The sequence below is a fragment of the Sipha flava genome, unplaced genomic scaffold, assembly GCF_003268045.1.
Source record: "Sipha flava isolate LNK unplaced genomic scaffold, YSA_version1 255_pilon_pilon, whole genome shotgun sequence".
NCBI classification, from domain to species: domain Eukaryota; kingdom Metazoa; phylum Arthropoda; class Insecta; order Hemiptera; family Aphididae; genus Sipha; species Sipha flava.
In genome coordinates, this window is record NW_020272908.1 from 283,378 (window position 1) to 302,449 (window position 19,072).

Below are 19,072 nucleotides of genomic sequence, written 5' to 3' on the forward strand. Positions count from 1 at the left end.
TATATATATATATATATTTATAAATAGTACCTATTTTATTTTTTAATTTATACATGGAAACCAGGATTTTTTTTTTGGTCTTACTCAAACCTTATTTCTTTGAGAGGGAGGGAGGCAAACATTATTTGCTCCAGGCGGCATCGGCCCTTAATCCGGCACTGATTGGATGTTGGACAGATCCTTAATGTAGGACAGTTGACAGTCTAGCTGAAATATGAAATGCGCTCGCAATGCAGAATCAAGCTCAGCCATTTAATGACTTTAACCACGAATAATTATAGTTTGTTGGGTTATTGAAGTACAACTCCCAAAACGACGTTCCAACAGGTTATGGTAGTTATTTTTCGTCTCATTTCTTAAGGAATGTAATTCCCAAGTAAGTCATATATAATGTGCCATAAAGAACAATTAAATATGTAACATAATATTGGAACCTTTAAATATACTATGATTAATAAGTTAAATTCTGTGCATGGTTTACTGATTTTTTTTCATCTAAATAATCTTCCTTGAATTGTAAAAGATATAACTTCATTTTATACTATGTAGAAAAAAATATATTTTGTTTTAGGTACTTGTTTTGGTTTTTATACATATATAAAAAAAAAAATACGTTTGTGCTCAAAAAATAGATAACTATAATAACAGTAACTTATATATTTATAATTAATAAATGTAACTAAAAGTTAATGGTTAAAAGTTAGTGTACAAATGATAAATGCAGGATTTGATGATTTATTTTCAACCCATTTTATAAAATATGGTTTAAATATAGAAGTGAATTTATAATACATAAGTTGAACAAATTAATAAATATATATTATTTTTAATTATGTTACACATAACTTGCAAAAGGTTGGTAAGAAGTTTATATTACTATGATCAACTTTGGTGTTATTATTATTTTTTTATTTATACACTTAAACTAATATAGTATAAACTATGTCGGTCAAAAACTCAAGAACAAATAATTTTTTAGTATAAACTTGAATCAAAAATAGAAATTTTTAAAATTGCATACAACTTTAAGCAGAAATGCTAAAAAAATATTCATTCAAAAGGTATGTAAATATCATAAAAATTAGAATATAATTAAATCTCAATAAATTTATACTTATTTTCTATAGAACACAATAACTTCTTAATAATACAATTCCATAAATATATGTATACAGTATATAATTTTAAAAACCAACTGTTAGTTAACTTAATTAAACAAATTCAAGAATGATTCTCACTAAGTTGTTTTTGAAGTTCTTCAATTTTAATTTTTCGATGATGTAACATTTTTTTCATCACCTGGTTATCATTTTCCAACTTAGTAATTTTTTCAGCCATGCTTTTATTCCCAGCAATCTAAAAAAAACATTAAAATATTAATCACAATTTGACTGTCATACTAATGCTTATTTTTAACTTGCCATAGCACTACTGACTACACTTTGTTCTTCAACAGTCTGAGTATATTGATCAAGTTTTCTTACGTTTGTAATTTCTTTTAACCGATGTACTTCTTTACGCAACATATGATTCTATAAAGATTAAATAATAATTATTATAATACATGCATTGTTAAAATGAAATATTGATTTTTTATAATGTATATTTTCATATGAATAAAAATTGTATAAATAGATAAATAAAAAATAAAAATAAAAGAATATATATATATATATATATGTAAAAACCAAAATGGTCAGTGACGTGAGTAGGCAACTACACTTTTACGACGAGTTTCATTGGGTATGAAACCTAACAGTTAATAACTCCGTAATGATGGCCAGCGCCTGGAATTAGTACACGATGACGGCGGTGTCGACGATGAAGGAGTGGATTACAAGTTATCTATTATTTTACAAGGGAAAGAGGAATAAGAGGTTGGTTAACAGAGGGGATGCTCTACTGTTCGAATCAGGCTAGTGTACCTTACCAGTAGAGTTCACAAAAATCAGACAAATACTCAATTCACAAATTACAAATATGGCAAGTCAACTATGATGGTAACTGCAGTTGCCCTCTCGACGACCTCGCACACACCCTCTCCTGGGTGTTGGTGGTCTTATGCGTATTGGACGGCGATAGGTTTCCCTGGTCGGACTCGTTGACCAATCGGTCCAAACAATTTGGACGATATATATATATATATATATATATATATATATATGATAAAAATACTAACTCAAAGGTGACGGAAAGGACTGAAGAGAATTCACGTTGACGATGATGGTGACACCACAGAATAAATGAAATGTCATTTATTCTGTGGTGACACGTAGACAAAAAAAGATTCAATAAATCACGTAGTACAATTTGGTAACTGTTTGATTTTCGTAAAGTGAATAATAATCAGTTAATATGCCGCAATGGCGAACAGAACACAAAAAATAAAAAAAAAAAAAAATAATAATAATAGTAATAATATTGCCTCGGTGGCAAATGGCACAGTATTATAAAAAGAATAATCAACGTTGCCTCAATGGCAGATGGACAAAAAAAAAAAAAAAAAACTATATAAAATTGATAGTGCTTTAATAGCGACCGAAACACGACAACGAATAGGTTGGCCGAATCTCGCGATCGACGTATGAAAACTTACAAAAACAAAAGTTACATAATAGTTTACAATATTAATTATTATGAACTGGAAACTCGAGGAAACAGATAAGGACGTGCCGCTGTGTAGCGTTCGCTACTTCACGAGTTACTCGTGAATACAAATAATATAAAATAATTATTGAACGAAAGGAACTAATAAAAATGTATTATATTTGTTCTAATAATGAGAAATAGATGAATTATTAAATAGTGTTAACTTATGTTGTAATTGTTTATTATTTTATAGTAGAAAAATTATTTAATATAATTTTCTAGCTGTTACCTCATCTCTAGCCCTCTTGTAGAAGTGTTCCAGTTCATTATTTTTCTTTTTTAGCTCGTCATTATTAGTTTTAGAGAAGAGTTCTAATGTAGAAATTTTGGCATTTTTATCAACAATACATCTATTCAACTGTTGAATATCCTCCTTTAAAGATTTTTCCAAATTCTTGGCAGTCTCTGAAAAGATATTTTTTATAAAATATTTTTTTTATGTATAAAATAAGTAACATTTACCTGATAGTTTATTATATTCATTAAGAAGTTCTAAATTTTTAGTATGAACTTCATTTAGTTCAGATTTCAGCTTTTTCATTTCTTTATCATGGGCCATAATTAGCTGACCTTTTTCTTTTCTTAATTGATAAATATTTTGCTCATAACCACATATTTCATCATTTAATTTTTTGATATCATCATTAACATTTTTAACTTGTTCAAATTTATTTTTTAAAAAATCTCTTTCTTCAGTTAATAATTCAATATTTTGTTTCAGCTCGTCTTCCTGAGTCAGAAGTTCTAATATTTTGCCGTCTTTACTTTTTATTTCAGTTAACATCAATTCACATTCTTCGTCCAAATTCATATTATTAAGCTTAAGTTCTTCCATTTCTTCTTTTAAATCTTCATATTTTGCCACTAATGAACTGAAATTTTCATAGAGCAAAGATAATGGACCAGTGCAATTTAGTGTTTTTCTAAATTTGTCAATTGTGTTATTTATTTCAACTGAGTTGTCATCATTAATTTTCGATTTTGTATAGTAATTTTTAATTTGATCATCTTTTAACTTTAATGTCTCATAACTATTTTCTAATTGTTTTTCAAGAGTAATAATTTTTAACTTGTTAAGTTCAAATTCCTGAATAACTTTAGAATATTGAGCTTCACTCTCTTCTAATTTAGTATTCTTTAATTTTAATTCTGTTTCCAAACTTTTAAGTTTTGTTTTATTAATTTCTGAAATAGTTTGAATATTAAACTCAAGTTCTTTTATTTTTGCACATAAATCAGAATTATCATTATTATGCTTATTTTTTAATACATTTGAAGAATTTTCTTCCAGAAGTTGGTTGTAATTTTTAGTTACTTCTTTGAGTAATTTATCTGTGTTATATATTTGTTGTGATTTATCATTTAATTCCAATAAAAGTTCGTCAATCTTTTTCCCGTGAATATCATTCATTTCTTTTTTTTGGAGAACATTTTTTTCTAATAATTTTTCATATTCTTCTGTTTTCAATTGAACCTGATCAAATAGATTTTTAATATCTTCATCTTTCTTTTCTAAAATAGCTTGAAGACACGCACATTCAGATTGGATTTTCTCTACTTGACTTTCCAGAGTAGAACGACTGTTTTTTTGATCTTTGTACAAATTTAATGATTCATTATATTTGCTGGTTAGATCTTCAAGTTTTGTTTTCAGTTCTTTTATAGATTGCTCAGAACTAGTTTTAAATAATTCAAACTCATTTGACAATGCTTGATAACTTTGTTCACTTTTCTTGTTAAATTGTGTCTTTAATTCTTGCAATTCAGATAAATAATCAAAAGCTTGATTTTCTACTTCTAATATTTTTTCGGTTAACTCTTTTATCTCAATTTCTCTATTAGGGAAATTATGTTTTTCAGACTTCAGAATTTCCAATTCTAAACAGAGTTTTTCATTATCACTTTCTACTTGTTCTTGCCATTCTTTTCCTTTTTTAATATCTTCTTGGAATTGTTTGATCTGATCTTCATATTGTTGCTTACTCTTATTGTGGCTATTAACTAAATCAGTTACAATTTGTTGTTCTTTAGTCATTATTAAACTGACAAATGTATCCAACAAATTTGACAAATTATGATGAGCAAGAACCCCAGTTATTTTTCCTGGTTCAAGAAGATTGATTTCATTTAACAAGTTCTTTTTACCATTTCTCAGTTCTGAATCAATGTCTAAACTATGATGAATTTGTTCTTTTATAGCCTGATTATGTTCTTCAAGTGTAGTATATTGTATTTTCAATTGACTCAATTCATTATTTAAATTGCTTAGTAAAGATTCTTTTTCCTTCAAATAATTTTCCATTAACGCCATATCATTAACTAATTTGTTATTCTCATTGGATAAATTTTTTATTTGGTCTTGAAGTTCGTTAACACTGTTCTCTACATTATTTTTATCTTTTTGAAGAGAGTTAATTAAATCTATTTTATCTCCTAATAACTTCCGTAAATTATCAATTTCTAAATCAATTCCAATATTAGGAGATACAAGAGGGGAGCCACCTTTCCAAACTTCATCATCACATGGTAAACCATCATCTTCAATAGACATTACTTTTGTTCTAAATAGTTTTTCACTCCGATTTCCTGATATCATAGCAGAATTGAGTTCAGTCAGTTTTAATTTAATATCATGTACATAATCAACAAGTGGATCGAATAATTGATTTCTTACATTATTACTTTCCAAATTATTTTTATCAATTTTATCATTTAATTTTGATTTGAGTCCGTTTAACTCATTTTCAATAAATTTAGTTTTAGTACACAAATTTTCATATTCTCTTTGTGCACAGTACAAATCACGTTCAAAATGTTCAACCATATCTCCAGTCATTATTATATCATGTTCCGCTTCATTTAAACGACATTCTAAATTCTTTTTTACAGAATTTGCATCTTTCAATTCAATTACTAAAACATCAATAATTGAGGCTAAATCTTCTGTTCTTTCTTCACTTAATTCCATTTCCTTGGCAATACTGGAAAGTTTTTCTTGCAGTTCGTTCAATTTACACTCAAGATTGGCTTTTTCTTCCAATAAATATTTTTCATTCTCTGTTTTCTTAGCTAATTCTGATTTAATTGAATCAAATTCTTCATTTAAATCCACTAAAACATTTTCCTCAAAATCATTAACTCTTGTTTGAAATGAATCGTTTCTCGAAAACAAAAACTCAACATTTTTCTTATACTCTTCCAACGCAATACATTTAGACTTGTAATTACTTTTTAGGATTTTTTCATTTTCTGCTTGATTTAACAATATTGATTCGAGATTCACAATTTTAGATTGTGCTTCATCACATTCACGTGACCTCAACATAAATTCTTCTTCGAGTTTATCATATTCTGACTGTAAACTGGATTCAAGTATTTGCTTTTGTAAATACTCAATCTCAGTAGATTTAAGTACAATTTCTGCTCTCAAATTAGATTCTGTATCCATTTGAAGTTTAAAAGATGATTCAATATCATTAGATAAATTAATGAATTCTGTATACAACTTGTGATAGTTTGATACTTGCAATTTTAATGTATTTTCTAGATACAATTTTGTCTCTTCATGATGTTTTGATAATTCTATATATTTTTGATTCGCCAAATTTAAATCTTTATTTATTTCAGTAACTGTTATGAATTGATCTTGTAGATTTTTATAAGAATTTTCATCTTCTTTTATTTTAATTAACTTTGTTTCATTAATTTCAGCACATTTCACAAGTAATTCAGAGTTCATGGTTTCTAAATTGGTTAGTAAATCTGATTTAGTAGCCAATTCAGACTTCAATTGTTCTGTTAAAAGAATGTATGATTTTAAGTCATTCTCCATTGTTACGACTAATGAATAAATTTCATTTAAATCAACTAAAGCATTTTCAATAAGGAATGATTTGGATGATAATTTTTCTGATATTTGATTTGAAAGTTTTGAATTAACGTTTTCTAATTCTTCAATTAAACTAATTTTTTCAGTAACAGTAAATTTATAACATTCAAGTTCATGGTTTAGTTTTTCAATATTATATTCATAATCATTTTTTAAAATATCTATAGTTGATTTTAATTCATTGCTTTTAAAATTAGTATCATTTAATTCTATAATAATACTATTTAGTTTGGTTTCCAAAAATTCTTCATTGTGTGATTTTTCCACCAATTCAGATTCAAGTTTGATAATTGTCTCATTTAATTTCAGATTATTACACTTTATTGCATACAATTTACTCTTTTCAAATTCATCAATTAGTTTATACTTTTCTTCTATATTTAATTTGATAGAACCAAGTTCATCGTTCAGTTTTTCTATAACATTAGTATTAGCATCAATGTTTAATTGCAGGACGTTTACTTGAGAAAGTACAATTTCTAATTCTTTAGTTTTTGTAACCAATTCTTCATGAATTTTACTTTCAGATGTTTCTTTTTCTATTAATTTAAGCTGTAATTCAGAAACACTTTTTTTAAGCTGGTTGTTTTGTTCCAAATCATTTGTGTTTTCAGATTTAGCAGATTCAAGTAAAGTATTTAACGTTTGAATTTCAGATTCATTCGATGCAACTTTCATTTTCATTTCTTTTAATTCATCAGTTGTACACTGTAGATTGTTAGTCTTTTCAATAAGTTCATCTCGTAATTGCTTTTCAATTTCTTCCTTTTGTTCAATGGTTTTAGTAGTTAATTCATAATGTCTTTCTAGTTCATTGTATTTAGTTGATAGTTCTAATGTTGTCTCTTCAAGCTTGTTAACCAGATTACATTTTTCTTCAAGATTAGATTGAACTATTTGTAATTCAATGTTTAATCGATCTACATTTGAATTAGTGTCATTTTCATAATCTTTTATAGATAATTTCATTTCATTTAGAGCAATAAGAGTATCTTTCAATTCAGATGATTTATCATCCAATCTTTCTTGAATTTCTTTTTCAACTTTGGTTTGATTTTCTATTAATGTATTGAGGTTAGTATTTAATTCATTTAATTGTTCAATTTGTATTTGATATTCATTTTTAGCAGCATTACTCACAGCTAATTCTTTTTGAAGACTTATAATATAGGATCGATTAGTCTTAACTTTTTCCACAATTTCAACACACTCAGATGTTAATTTATTGAAATCTTGGATACTTGATTTCAAAAATATATTTTTTTCAATAGTTTCAGAAAGTTCTTTCTTAAATCTGTTTATTTCAGTAGTCGAATCAATTTCTAAAGAAGAAATACTTCCTAGAATATCATCCAGAACATCAAATACAAATAATTTAATATCACATAATGTATTATTAGATAAAGTCAATTTTTCATTTAAAATTTGATTTTTACTCGAAAGTTCATCTATCTCTTTTGTGTTTTTTTCAAAGTGATTAACAGCAAATTCTATTAAACTGTTTACATCTGAGTTATCAACATCAATCTTCACACTACCACTAAAATCTTTGATAACAGACCTAATATTTGATTCAATTAAATTTAGCTGCAATTTCAAATCATAATTTTCTTTTTTGATATTATTAATTTGAATGGTAAAATCATTTGTAATTAATTTTAAATTGTTATTTTCATCATTTAATTGTTGATTATCAAACTGCAATTTTTCTACTGTATTATGAATATGTTCTAGAAGCTTATCCAACTCCATAATTTCATGTTTTTGTAAAGCAAAATACCCTTTACCAGCTAACAATTGAACAGCATTAGTAACAGATTTACTTTCAGTCACATGGTTTTGAAGAAGAGATAACTCATTCATGATCAAGTTATTTTTTGTCAATTCTTCATTAAGTTGGTGATCCTTATTTATCAACTGTGATTTCATTGTTTCTATTTCATTAATATAAGAGTGATTTAATAGACTCATTTCTTTAATTTTCATTTCTAGTCTTTTAATTTCTTCTTGCTTTTCAGACATGAATGTATCATTTAATATAACTTTTTTTAATTGTTCTTCTTTTAATTTTAGTTCTTCTCTTGTTTCCTGTAAATAATGTATATCTTGTGCAATTAAATAATATGTAAATTAATAGGTGGTATTATATATTTCTTTATAATGTACTGACCTGAATAGTACCCAAAAGTTCAATTTCACGTTTTTCATACTTATTTTTTTGCATTTCCATGACAACTTCAACATCACGTTTTTCATTTTCAATAAGTTTAATTGAGCATTGAAGTTTTTTAATTAATTCAGCTGATTCATTCTTTTCAATTTGAAGATCATCAACTTTTTTTGTTAAAATACTTAAATTTTTTAGTTGTTCATTCTGTAAGATTATAAAAACAAAAATAAACAAAATAATCATATAAACATTTTTATTACTTACATTTTCATGAAACATTTGTTTTTCAAGAGTTGTAAATTCCCTCAATTCATTGTTTTCTTTCATACTCATTTCAAACATATTTTTGTAGTTATTAACACGTTCTCTTAAGACTTTTTTAGGTGTTTCACATACACTAAAAGGTATGCTACAAGGTCTAAATATGAAACATAATTGTAAAATTTAAATATGATTCAAATTAACAAATATTTCAGACTTACGGAGAGATTTCATTCTCTGGAATGTCATTAATTATAGATTCAATATCTATAGTACGATCTTCTTCTCTCATTAAATCCAATTCAAATGGTTCCAACGGAGTCTTAAATTCTAAAAATAGATAAATAATTATACAAAATAAACAATAACAATGTAAAGTACGATTTAAAAAAAAAAAAAAAAAATTAACCTTTATTTTGATTGCCAAAATTTGATGGTACACTAGGTCGAGGAACATTGACATCTTCTTCTATAGTTTCAAGTATACTATTTGAAGAAAATGTACAGTCAAGTTTGCCTCCCCAAGTCCGCCTTCGATGATACCCTTTCTAAAATAAAATTGATTATTAATTATTTATTAATAATTATTAATTTAATATAAGTATAAAATAAAATTAAAAATGCAATCATTTTTACTTTATTTGAAGGTTGTTCCTTGTGCCCTACAGATGATGTAATCATATTGTTTTGTAAACGCATAATACGTTCTTTTAATTCTTCATTTGTTCGTTTTTCAATTTGATACTTATATTTAATTTCATTTACTTCATCATTTTCATATTGATTTTGTTTAATACCCTCCAATTCTTTATTCAACTTAGAAAGCTGAACTCTATAACGTTTTAGAAGTGTTTCATCAGTAACATTTTCATTCACTTTAGCAACATTTCTAATTTTTTTAGCACGAGAAGCAAAACTAAAAAAAAAAATTAATACATAATATATATTAAACATTGATTAATAAATATATTAAATAAAATATAATAATACAAATAATGCTAAACCTCAATGTGTTTTGAGTTTGATCTTCTACAGCTAATGTTACAGTGCAAATAATAGCAGTTAATGAATTTCCACCTAGAGATGTTTGTAATATTCTTGTCAATTTACTGTCACGGAAGTTAATAAACTGCGAGCTTAAAAAAAAAGTAATATACAATATACATAAATATATATATATATATATATATATTCTTATATCAATACATAATAATTAAGTAATAAGCAAGAAAAAAGGTATTAAAATTGAAAAAATTTGATTTATTTTTTATGAATAATATTAAAAAAAACAAAACAAAATGCCATAAATTAGAATTTCCAATAATCAAAATGAGCTTTAACTCATTTTCATGGCATATATTAATTGGTTATTATTAATTAAAATATGTCACATTTGATAATTATGATACAGATTAATTAATATAATAAAAAATAATAAACATAATATAAATACCTATCAGGACATTCACTAAGTTGTTGAATGACAAGACCTAATGTTGTGAGAGAACTATTAATTTTGCAACCTTCTTTAAATCGTTCCATGGACAATTGTGTTTGACTACTTTTTTCAGAACCAGCTAAGTCAACTAAATTTATTACTGACTGTTGGTAAGCCCCATCACAATCATCATCAACATTACGACTTTCTAGAATCTAAAAAAAATTAAAACTATTCTTGTAAATTATTTATTAACTTGAAAAAGTCCCAAGATTTAAAATTAACTTAAAATATTTTTATAAAATCTATCATTAATATATATATTAGAAATATGTGATTAAGAAAAAGATTTAGGATTTTTATAAATAAATTTACAAAAATTAATTAATTAATTTGATGTTATAATTATTATAACATCACTTTCCGTCTAAGTATAAAAATTTAATTTAATTTAGTGAATTAGTAATCTAGGATAATCAAATATTCAAAAAATTATTTAATTTTTTTTTTTTTAACATTTTTCTCAGTACATACATTTTAAAATAACCTAAACTAAATGTTGTCAAGAAATACGGACTATAAAATTATATGACAACTAATTTAGAGTTTAAGGGGATTGCAAGCCATAATTATCTTTCTCTTTCTATCACATGTGTAATATAGGGATTTAGATGTTTTCTATTTCCAAAGTACCGATCAATATATTACGGCGATAAGGATTTTTAAAACTGATTTGAATTTGTCATAAAGTCTTCTTTAGATTAAATGTTGTACGTAACACATCCAAAAAATAATATTTGTTTACTATTTGTTAAATCCTATTTCGTGAAACAAAATCAAAAACATGAGATAGATCTAAAAAAAGATTGCAAGACGATTTTAAATCAATTTTCAAAATCCTTATTGCATCAATAGATTAATCAGTACATTAGAAATAGAAAACGTCTAAATTCCTACATTGCATGTGTGATAGAAAGAAAAAGAAAATCTGGGTTTGTAATTCCCTTAAGATAGATACTAATTGTTTTCATTAGAATAGAACATGTTAGGTTTTTAAAGTAAGGTACTAGAGAAAAAACATAAGACTATAAAAAAAAAAAGAATTAAATTATTTCTGAAATAGTTTAATTATTTAATGTTTACACAAATAAATATTTTAACTTTCATTTTAATTCAAATTTAAATAAAAATGCAAATAGCCATTGTATATATATGTTACCGGCAATATGGATAATTCAGATATTTTAAAAAATGTCTAGGCATTATGCAAATTGCCGACCCATTTCAGGCAATGTAAATAAAACATATGATTTTCAATATTATTTTACATACAACCTAGGTATTTTATAAAATACATAGGGGCATTATGCAAAGTGCCAATTTTTTTTTGGCAAAGTACAAAACATTTTTATTATGTGTTATATTACATTAAGATTCTTATAATTATTATATTATTACTATTATATTATAAATATTTTACTTATTATATAATTGTTGTAGTTTGTTATAAAAATTTGACTTTATATAAATTGTATCCATAGTTGCAATACTATAACAAGACATGAAAATGATGAGAAAAATGAGGATATTGTAATTATTAGTATGTTCAATATTGTACCTCAGAATTAATATAATAGTGAAAGAATCTTTATTGTGTTAAATCATGAATGCACATTTTTGATAAATGATTAATAAAATCATTGGTAATAGGCGATGCTCAATTTTGTTTGTTTTCATCATATTGTCTACTCCATGTTTGGCATTATACATAACACCTAGGCAAAGCTTGTATTATGTATATTGCCGGTAACACACACACACATATATATAATTCTTATAATGACATCATGGTGTATATAAATTAAAAAAAATCCAGGAATGGTTATGAGAATAATTAAAATTGAAATATGTTTTAATTAAAAATACTTACAATACGAAATATGGTATGAGATCTTGATGATCTCTCATTCATATTTGTCTCTCCAAAACTACGATTTTGTTCACCCATTTTCATGAGATCAATAACCTAAATTAATTATAACATAATTAATAAGTTTGAAAATATAAGAAACTTATAGTAATATAATTTATAGTTATACCATTTGAGCATTTTGACAAACTACAGCTTTAAGTGGTGTTATATGTAATCCATCTTTCTGAATTTCAATTTTTTTCTGATTTTTGTTATCCTTTTTTTCAAGTAGGTCAATAACTTTTTCATTGTAAATTTCTAAGTAACAAGCTCTGAAAATTAAAATATAAAACATTAAATTTATCATTCATAAATTATAATAATAATAACAACAATATTAATACTATACCTGAGTAAGTATTCTCTATCTGTAGAACTATTCATAACACTGAACATATAATAAATTGCCAATGGAATTATTCCAAGGTTTGATTGATCACCAGCCATAGTATATGTCTTTCCAGAAGCTGTCTGACCATATGCAAATACTGTACCATTAAACCCTTGCACGCCTCTATCAATAATTGGTTTGACAATCTCGTCAAATACATCATTATTAGTTGATTCACCACAAAATACTCTATCTAAATTGAATAAATAATTTATAGCAGGTTCATACCTATATCACTAAAATTAGTGACCAAAAACTTAAAATTTTGTCATTTTAAAAGTAAAATAAAATATAACAATTTTAATGGTAAACATCTATCAACATTTCAATTTTTAAAATTTTTCTATTAGGTACATAATGAAACCATTGAGTATTTTTTTTATATATACAACTACTTAACAGGCAGTAAAAATGATTCATTTGCTATACAGATTTCAAGAATTGATTTAAAAATGTACAAAAACAAGTAATTTAAAGTTTGTACATGATTATAATTATTCTGAAGATTTTAGAGTTGTCACAATAAATTAAGTTAAAATGAAATTTAATATGTACATTACTAGACTGTAAATATAATTTCAGAAAAATTCTAAGGAAAATACATGAACTTAAAAAACCTATACAAAAACTAAATATTGGAAAGGTAAAAAATTACTGAAATGAGCGGTTCATATATGTCAAGTTGATGGAAACCTATTTACAATATATTGGTCAGAAACCTTTGGAAAAAAAGGTACCATGAGGAAGGTGCTGTAAACAGTAGCTAAATAGGGTGATCAAGGATACAAAGGAAGATAATAGGATAAGCATATAAATAGCAATAAATCAAGACAACTGTGAAGACTTGGTAGTAAAAGAAGTGTATAAAAGGTTTTAAAGACCTTTAAGCATAAAAAATTAAAAAATATACAATTTCATTATGATCTTGACTTAAGTGCCTAATTAAGATAAGAATTACATAATTTTAATTCAATTCAGGAAAATACTAATTATTATTTTTCATATTAACGTGGTTGTATTGAGCCTTTATTTTAAGAATAAATCTTAGGGCTCTCAGTGATCCCCGGGTAGCATACCAAATAATAGACCAACACTGGCTATATGTGTTAAACACAAATTAAGAATTTAGAATCATAAATAGAAAATCGAGATTTAAAAATTATGCAAGACAAAAATTAAAGGTGATAGTAAAATTGTTATTCTATAAATCAAATGTAATAATATATTTAGAATAATTTAAATAGTCTATGTATTATAAATTGAGTTATTGCACCAATATTGAGAGATATAATTACATTTTTCTAGGATGGACAATTTTATTTCATAGATACATAGCTTATATTTTTAAAATTGTTTAAATCAAAGTTAAGAGAAAAATTTAATATTGTAAAATATGTGCAATACTCAATTTAACTAATTGTAAAAATTATTTTTTAAAGGTATTTAAAATTCTTAAGATTCACATTTGAAAGAAATGTTATACAGTAGCAATACAATACACAAAACTACTTATATTAAAAAATAAACATATTTAGGTAAATATGCAGACAATTTCATATAAATGTTTATAGTTTAAAAACATAACCAAATACTAATGTACTTTATTTTTGAAATGAGACAGACAGAATCATTTTATTTTTAATTTAATCCAATCATAAGGTAGACAGACATTTAAAATACCTATCACCTTTATTTGTACGTTTCTACAGAATGATAGGTATTTCAATCTATTTTTAATTTAAAATTTAGATGCATAAGATAAGAATGTGTATTTTTTTTAAGTTTGTTTAATTATACATAAGAAGACTTGTTGAAGAACAACTAGTACTAGTAGCGTATCCCTGGAGAGGGGGGTCAGAACCCCTCGTTGAACCTGAGATAGTAACTTATATAGTATCTACGAAAAAATACTTTGGAGAAGTAAAAAAAAAGCCTTTTGTGCTTAAGATGAAGCGATTGGAAGAAAAGATAGAATTTTGATGTTAATAAATAAGTGAAATCAATATCAAAATGTTGTGCCTCAATTTGAAAAAATATCAATTCACAAAAAATTCAAGTTCTTCAACTGTACAAACATTGAAAAAAAAATTAGCGTATATTAATGATAATAAGTCTGAGTTAACGTGTTTATCACTCTGATTCAAATTTTTGTTGACAATCTATAATTTGATCTATCATGTGCTAATTTTTTTTTCAATGTTTGTACAGTTGAACAACTTACGCACAGAAAGTTTTTTTTACAACTCCAAAGTACTTTTTTGTGGATTTCAATTATTTTTCCGAAGCACGTTTTACAGTGATATTTTGGAACAATATAATTATTTTGCTTAAAATATCAAAATGTGAGCGTTTTTGGAATTCTGTGGCCACTTGTGTACTTTTGTGATTTGGTTGTTTGTGTACACAGTTGGTTTTGTTCTCTCTGATCATAATGCTGTATCTGCTAGATTTAAGATTATTCTCATAGAAAAATGCATCTATGTAGCTTATAGAAGCGATCGTGAATTTTCAGTACAGACATTGGTAAAGCCTTTATTTTGTAATTACAGAATATATAATCCCCGGGATTGCTATTATCGTAGATTTCCAATTGTAATTGAACAATCAAAACTTTTTAATTTTCGGATCAACCTGAACATTATGATTTGTACCCTTGTTACAACTTAAACATTTAGTCCAGATTTTTTTAATTGAGCGCTGGAAATCCATAAGCGATTTTTAACTCATATGTTTTTTTCAGATCATTTTTTATGGGTACTTGCAAGATATTTGTTTGAAATTCTTGGACAATTTTACAGGAACATACAGTGCAAGTTTAAATATAAACACTATTGAACGTAACAATATCTGATTACTTTTATTCAAAATTGATTGTAAGAAGTTGGATATTGCTATGTTGTTATTTATTGTAAAAGTATATTCATGTCTGGCAAAAAAGCATAAATTCTTGTAAATCTTGCAGCCTTTTTGCCCAGTAATTATTGATCATCATGTTCAATATATGATCTGGTAGAAGTTTTTTTTATTTGATTTTTTAATGTTGTAATAGTAAGGGTGACCGCACACTAGTAAAACAAAACTGCTTTAAAGCGCCTAAAAGCACTTTATTGTGACTTATGAAAAATAAAACATTTATATTTTAAGGAAAACACGCAAACTGATAAAGCGCATTCAAAACAAAACATTTTTGTCTTTAGTCATGACTAATATTGCTTCATTGAAATAGAATGTGCGCTATTTTGTTTAGTCATAATCAAGCAGTCACAGGATGGTTATATCAAAATGATGCCAACAATTATTTATTTATGTTAAATTGTCTACAATATAAAGGTAATTATATTATATTTATACATGTACATAATTTTGACATATACTATATACTATATGTATCCCCTGAAAAGTTTTAAAAATTAAGTAAATAAGTAAAAGGTACCATATTATGTGTATATTATTTATTTTATTCAATAGGCTTATAAAATGTTTGTTGAGCATGAAATTAACCTCAACAATTTAATATTGTTTGTCCAAGAGAGTCAATCTCTTTGTGATTATAAAAAAAAAATTTATTTTCTTCCTGTTCAATTTCTTTTAAAAGAAACCATAAAATAAGAATAGCAACGTCCTCCTCGTCAGGTTATGACGACTGGTTTTACTTTGATTTGACTATGTTTTATCTAGTGTGCGACAAGGGTGCACCCAAGGGGGTGGCTAACGGGCTTTAACCCCCCCCCCCCCATAATGGCTAGTCCCAAAAATTTTGATAATTTTATTAGGTTTATTGACAATTGTCATTAAACTTTAAATTATTATAAAAAAAATTATCAACTATAGTATATCAATTATTTTATTTAAGCCACCTTCCTACTTAAGAATCATTTGAGTTTTCTTTAAATAAATTTTTATTTTTCTGCAAACGTCTGAACCAACTTTGTTCTAAATGGAATTTACAGCAAACTATTTTACACCGAGGAAAACTCTGAAAATCAGCATTGTGTGCAGTTTTAAGATTTCTGTACATATTTCAAAATAAATACTACCTATTAATATTAAAATTATTTGAATTTAGCCCCTCCTAAAAAAAAATCCTGGATACGCCCCTGGTGTGCGATCATAATGCTTTATTTTGACTAAAAGCAAAATGACTAAACGTGACTTAAATTCCTTCAGTTAATTTTATTTTACCAGTGTGTGGTCAGCTTAAGAGTAACCGCTGCAAATGAGCTGAAGCCGTCTTCTGGGAACCCTCAGAGTTAGGATAAGTTATTTACTAGATCTAAAACTTCTCTTTGAATAGTATACTTCTATACTATATTTATAATTGATTTAGGGTCAATGCTAATATGCATAAGCTAGCGCATGAATGTTTAAAAATAGCAGTATTATCGTCATTATTTGTTTATCTCTTCTAGAAGGTTCTAGAATACTATTGCGTTCGGTTATGGAAATACCCGAAATACCCCATACAATTATACGTCAGTATGTAAATTTATTAAAATGATAATTAATATATTACAAAATTTGAACAAAATATAGCCTATAACACTTTTGGAGTCATGAGGAATATTAAAATAATTATTAAAATGGGTAGTTTTTTAATAAATTTGAACATATATACAAAGAATTGTATAGGTATAATATTATAGATACATATGCGTGGTGCGCCGCGTGTAGCTGTTGTTATTATTACTATTATATTATAATAATGTGTTATCACAACAACGCCGGAAAGTACCACCCGTATTATATATAAAATAATAATATAATAATAGCATGATAGGACGATCCAAGGAGAGCACGAAAAATGAAACTCATAAAACTGCAGTTTTTATCTCTGTTTCTCTCGCACTCCGTGAACAACCAACGCGTGCAAGTGAGATGTCCGAGCGCCGAGACAAAACTCAATGTATTCGCTATCGGGAGTCGATTTGTGTATTTGTGTGCTGTTTCTTCTCGGTGTTTACGCACAATAAGGATTCTCAACGAGACTCTTCGATCATATATCTATACTTTTTGCCCGAATGGGCGTTAATAAATAACAATAATATGAAACCATTATATCTTTAACATTTTTATATTTTGACTTGGAAATTATATTAAAAGTTTGTATATACGTGTTACACACACACACGCATGCTATATGCACACAAATATGATATGCCATAGCCAGGGCTCGGAAATTTTAGCAAATGCATATTTTTTTTGCTTCATTCTAGAACATGCAAAGTAAGACAAAAATATGTTTCAAACTACTTGGATATCTTACACAACAATTAATTTTGCTATTTTTTTTTTGCATATTTACGGTTTATTGCTATTTTGCTAATTTAGGGTTTATATTGATATTTTTTGGTATGTTTTCACATAATACAGGAAATACTAACATTTTGTTGTTAATAATGGTATTTATTTGGTTATATTTTTAAAAATATTTGAATTATAGAAAACAAATAGACCTAATCAATTATTATTCCCTTGTTGTATTATTGCATTAAATTATCAAACATTTTAATAATCCAGTGTAATTTCCAATTTTATATAAAATAATTTAATTATAAGTACACTTTTTAAAATATATTATATATTATTAACTAAGGTGATAACTATTTTAACCTTGGAAATTCGAATATAATATATATTATGTTTTTTATTAATAATGTTTAATATTTTGTATTTAACCCAGTAAATTGATTAATTTCATTGTTTCAACATATGCTATATTTTTATAAATAGTAAGTTTAAATTTGCTGAACCCCTCCCCATAAAAAGTTCCTGAATACGCGCCTTAATAGCCACCATTTTAATCTAGCAATCGATTGTATTGCACTGGTCTGTCTTACAGCAACATGTGCAAGTATCGGAAACTTATAACGAATGAAGGAATTTACCGAAAAAGAATCGCTCTCCGTTTATTTTTTTGGTGATTGGATCGATATGGACCACACTGTCAGATTCGATTTTCCAATAGACTCTACCGTCCAACTGTTCCTTGTGGTTTAACGGTCGGGCTTTAATGGCCACTTTAATGTTACAAGCATCCATTGTACCAGTTTCGATGTCGTTACAATGGATCAGAGGTTTTCATCGGGTTTGTCTGTCTAAATAAATCACAACGCACAAATATTATACAACACTTAAATAACGAAGTACGCGTAAAGGAGAACTACCATCGGTACGGGAAAAAAACTACGAATCGTTAAAGACAAGACCAACTCCCGAACTAAAGACAAGATAACGGGAACAAACGTTTTCCCGGTACTGTTGCGTTTTCTTCATTGTCCCAGCCGTTTTCCGTTGATCCGGTT

At 26.3% G+C, this 19,072-nt stretch overlaps 1 protein-coding gene across 1 annotated transcript; it reads right to left on the reverse strand.

Annotated features, from left to right (window-relative positions):
• Nucleotides 1-1,092: 1,092 nt before the first annotated feature.
• On the reverse strand, nucleotides 1,093-19,057 carry LOC112684702 (centromere-associated protein E-like). Its single transcript, XM_025556346.1, has 15 exons — nucleotides 18,656-19,057; nucleotides 12,729-12,963; nucleotides 12,507-12,651; nucleotides 12,338-12,433; nucleotides 10,423-10,622; nucleotides 9,974-10,105; nucleotides 9,606-9,885; nucleotides 9,379-9,517; nucleotides 9,191-9,299; nucleotides 8,973-9,126; nucleotides 8,709-8,912; nucleotides 3,112-8,626; nucleotides 2,879-3,054; nucleotides 1,422-1,532; nucleotides 1,093-1,356 (listed from the first exon to the last, which is right to left on the reverse strand). Exons 1-15 carry the CDS (start codon nucleotides 18,807-18,809, stop codon nucleotides 1,222-1,224), a joined length of 7,785 nt encoding a protein of 2,594 aa, XP_025412131.1. The 5' UTR covers nucleotides 18,810-19,057; the 3' UTR covers nucleotides 1,093-1,221.
• Between the last annotated feature and the right edge of the window lie 15 nt (nucleotides 19,058-19,072).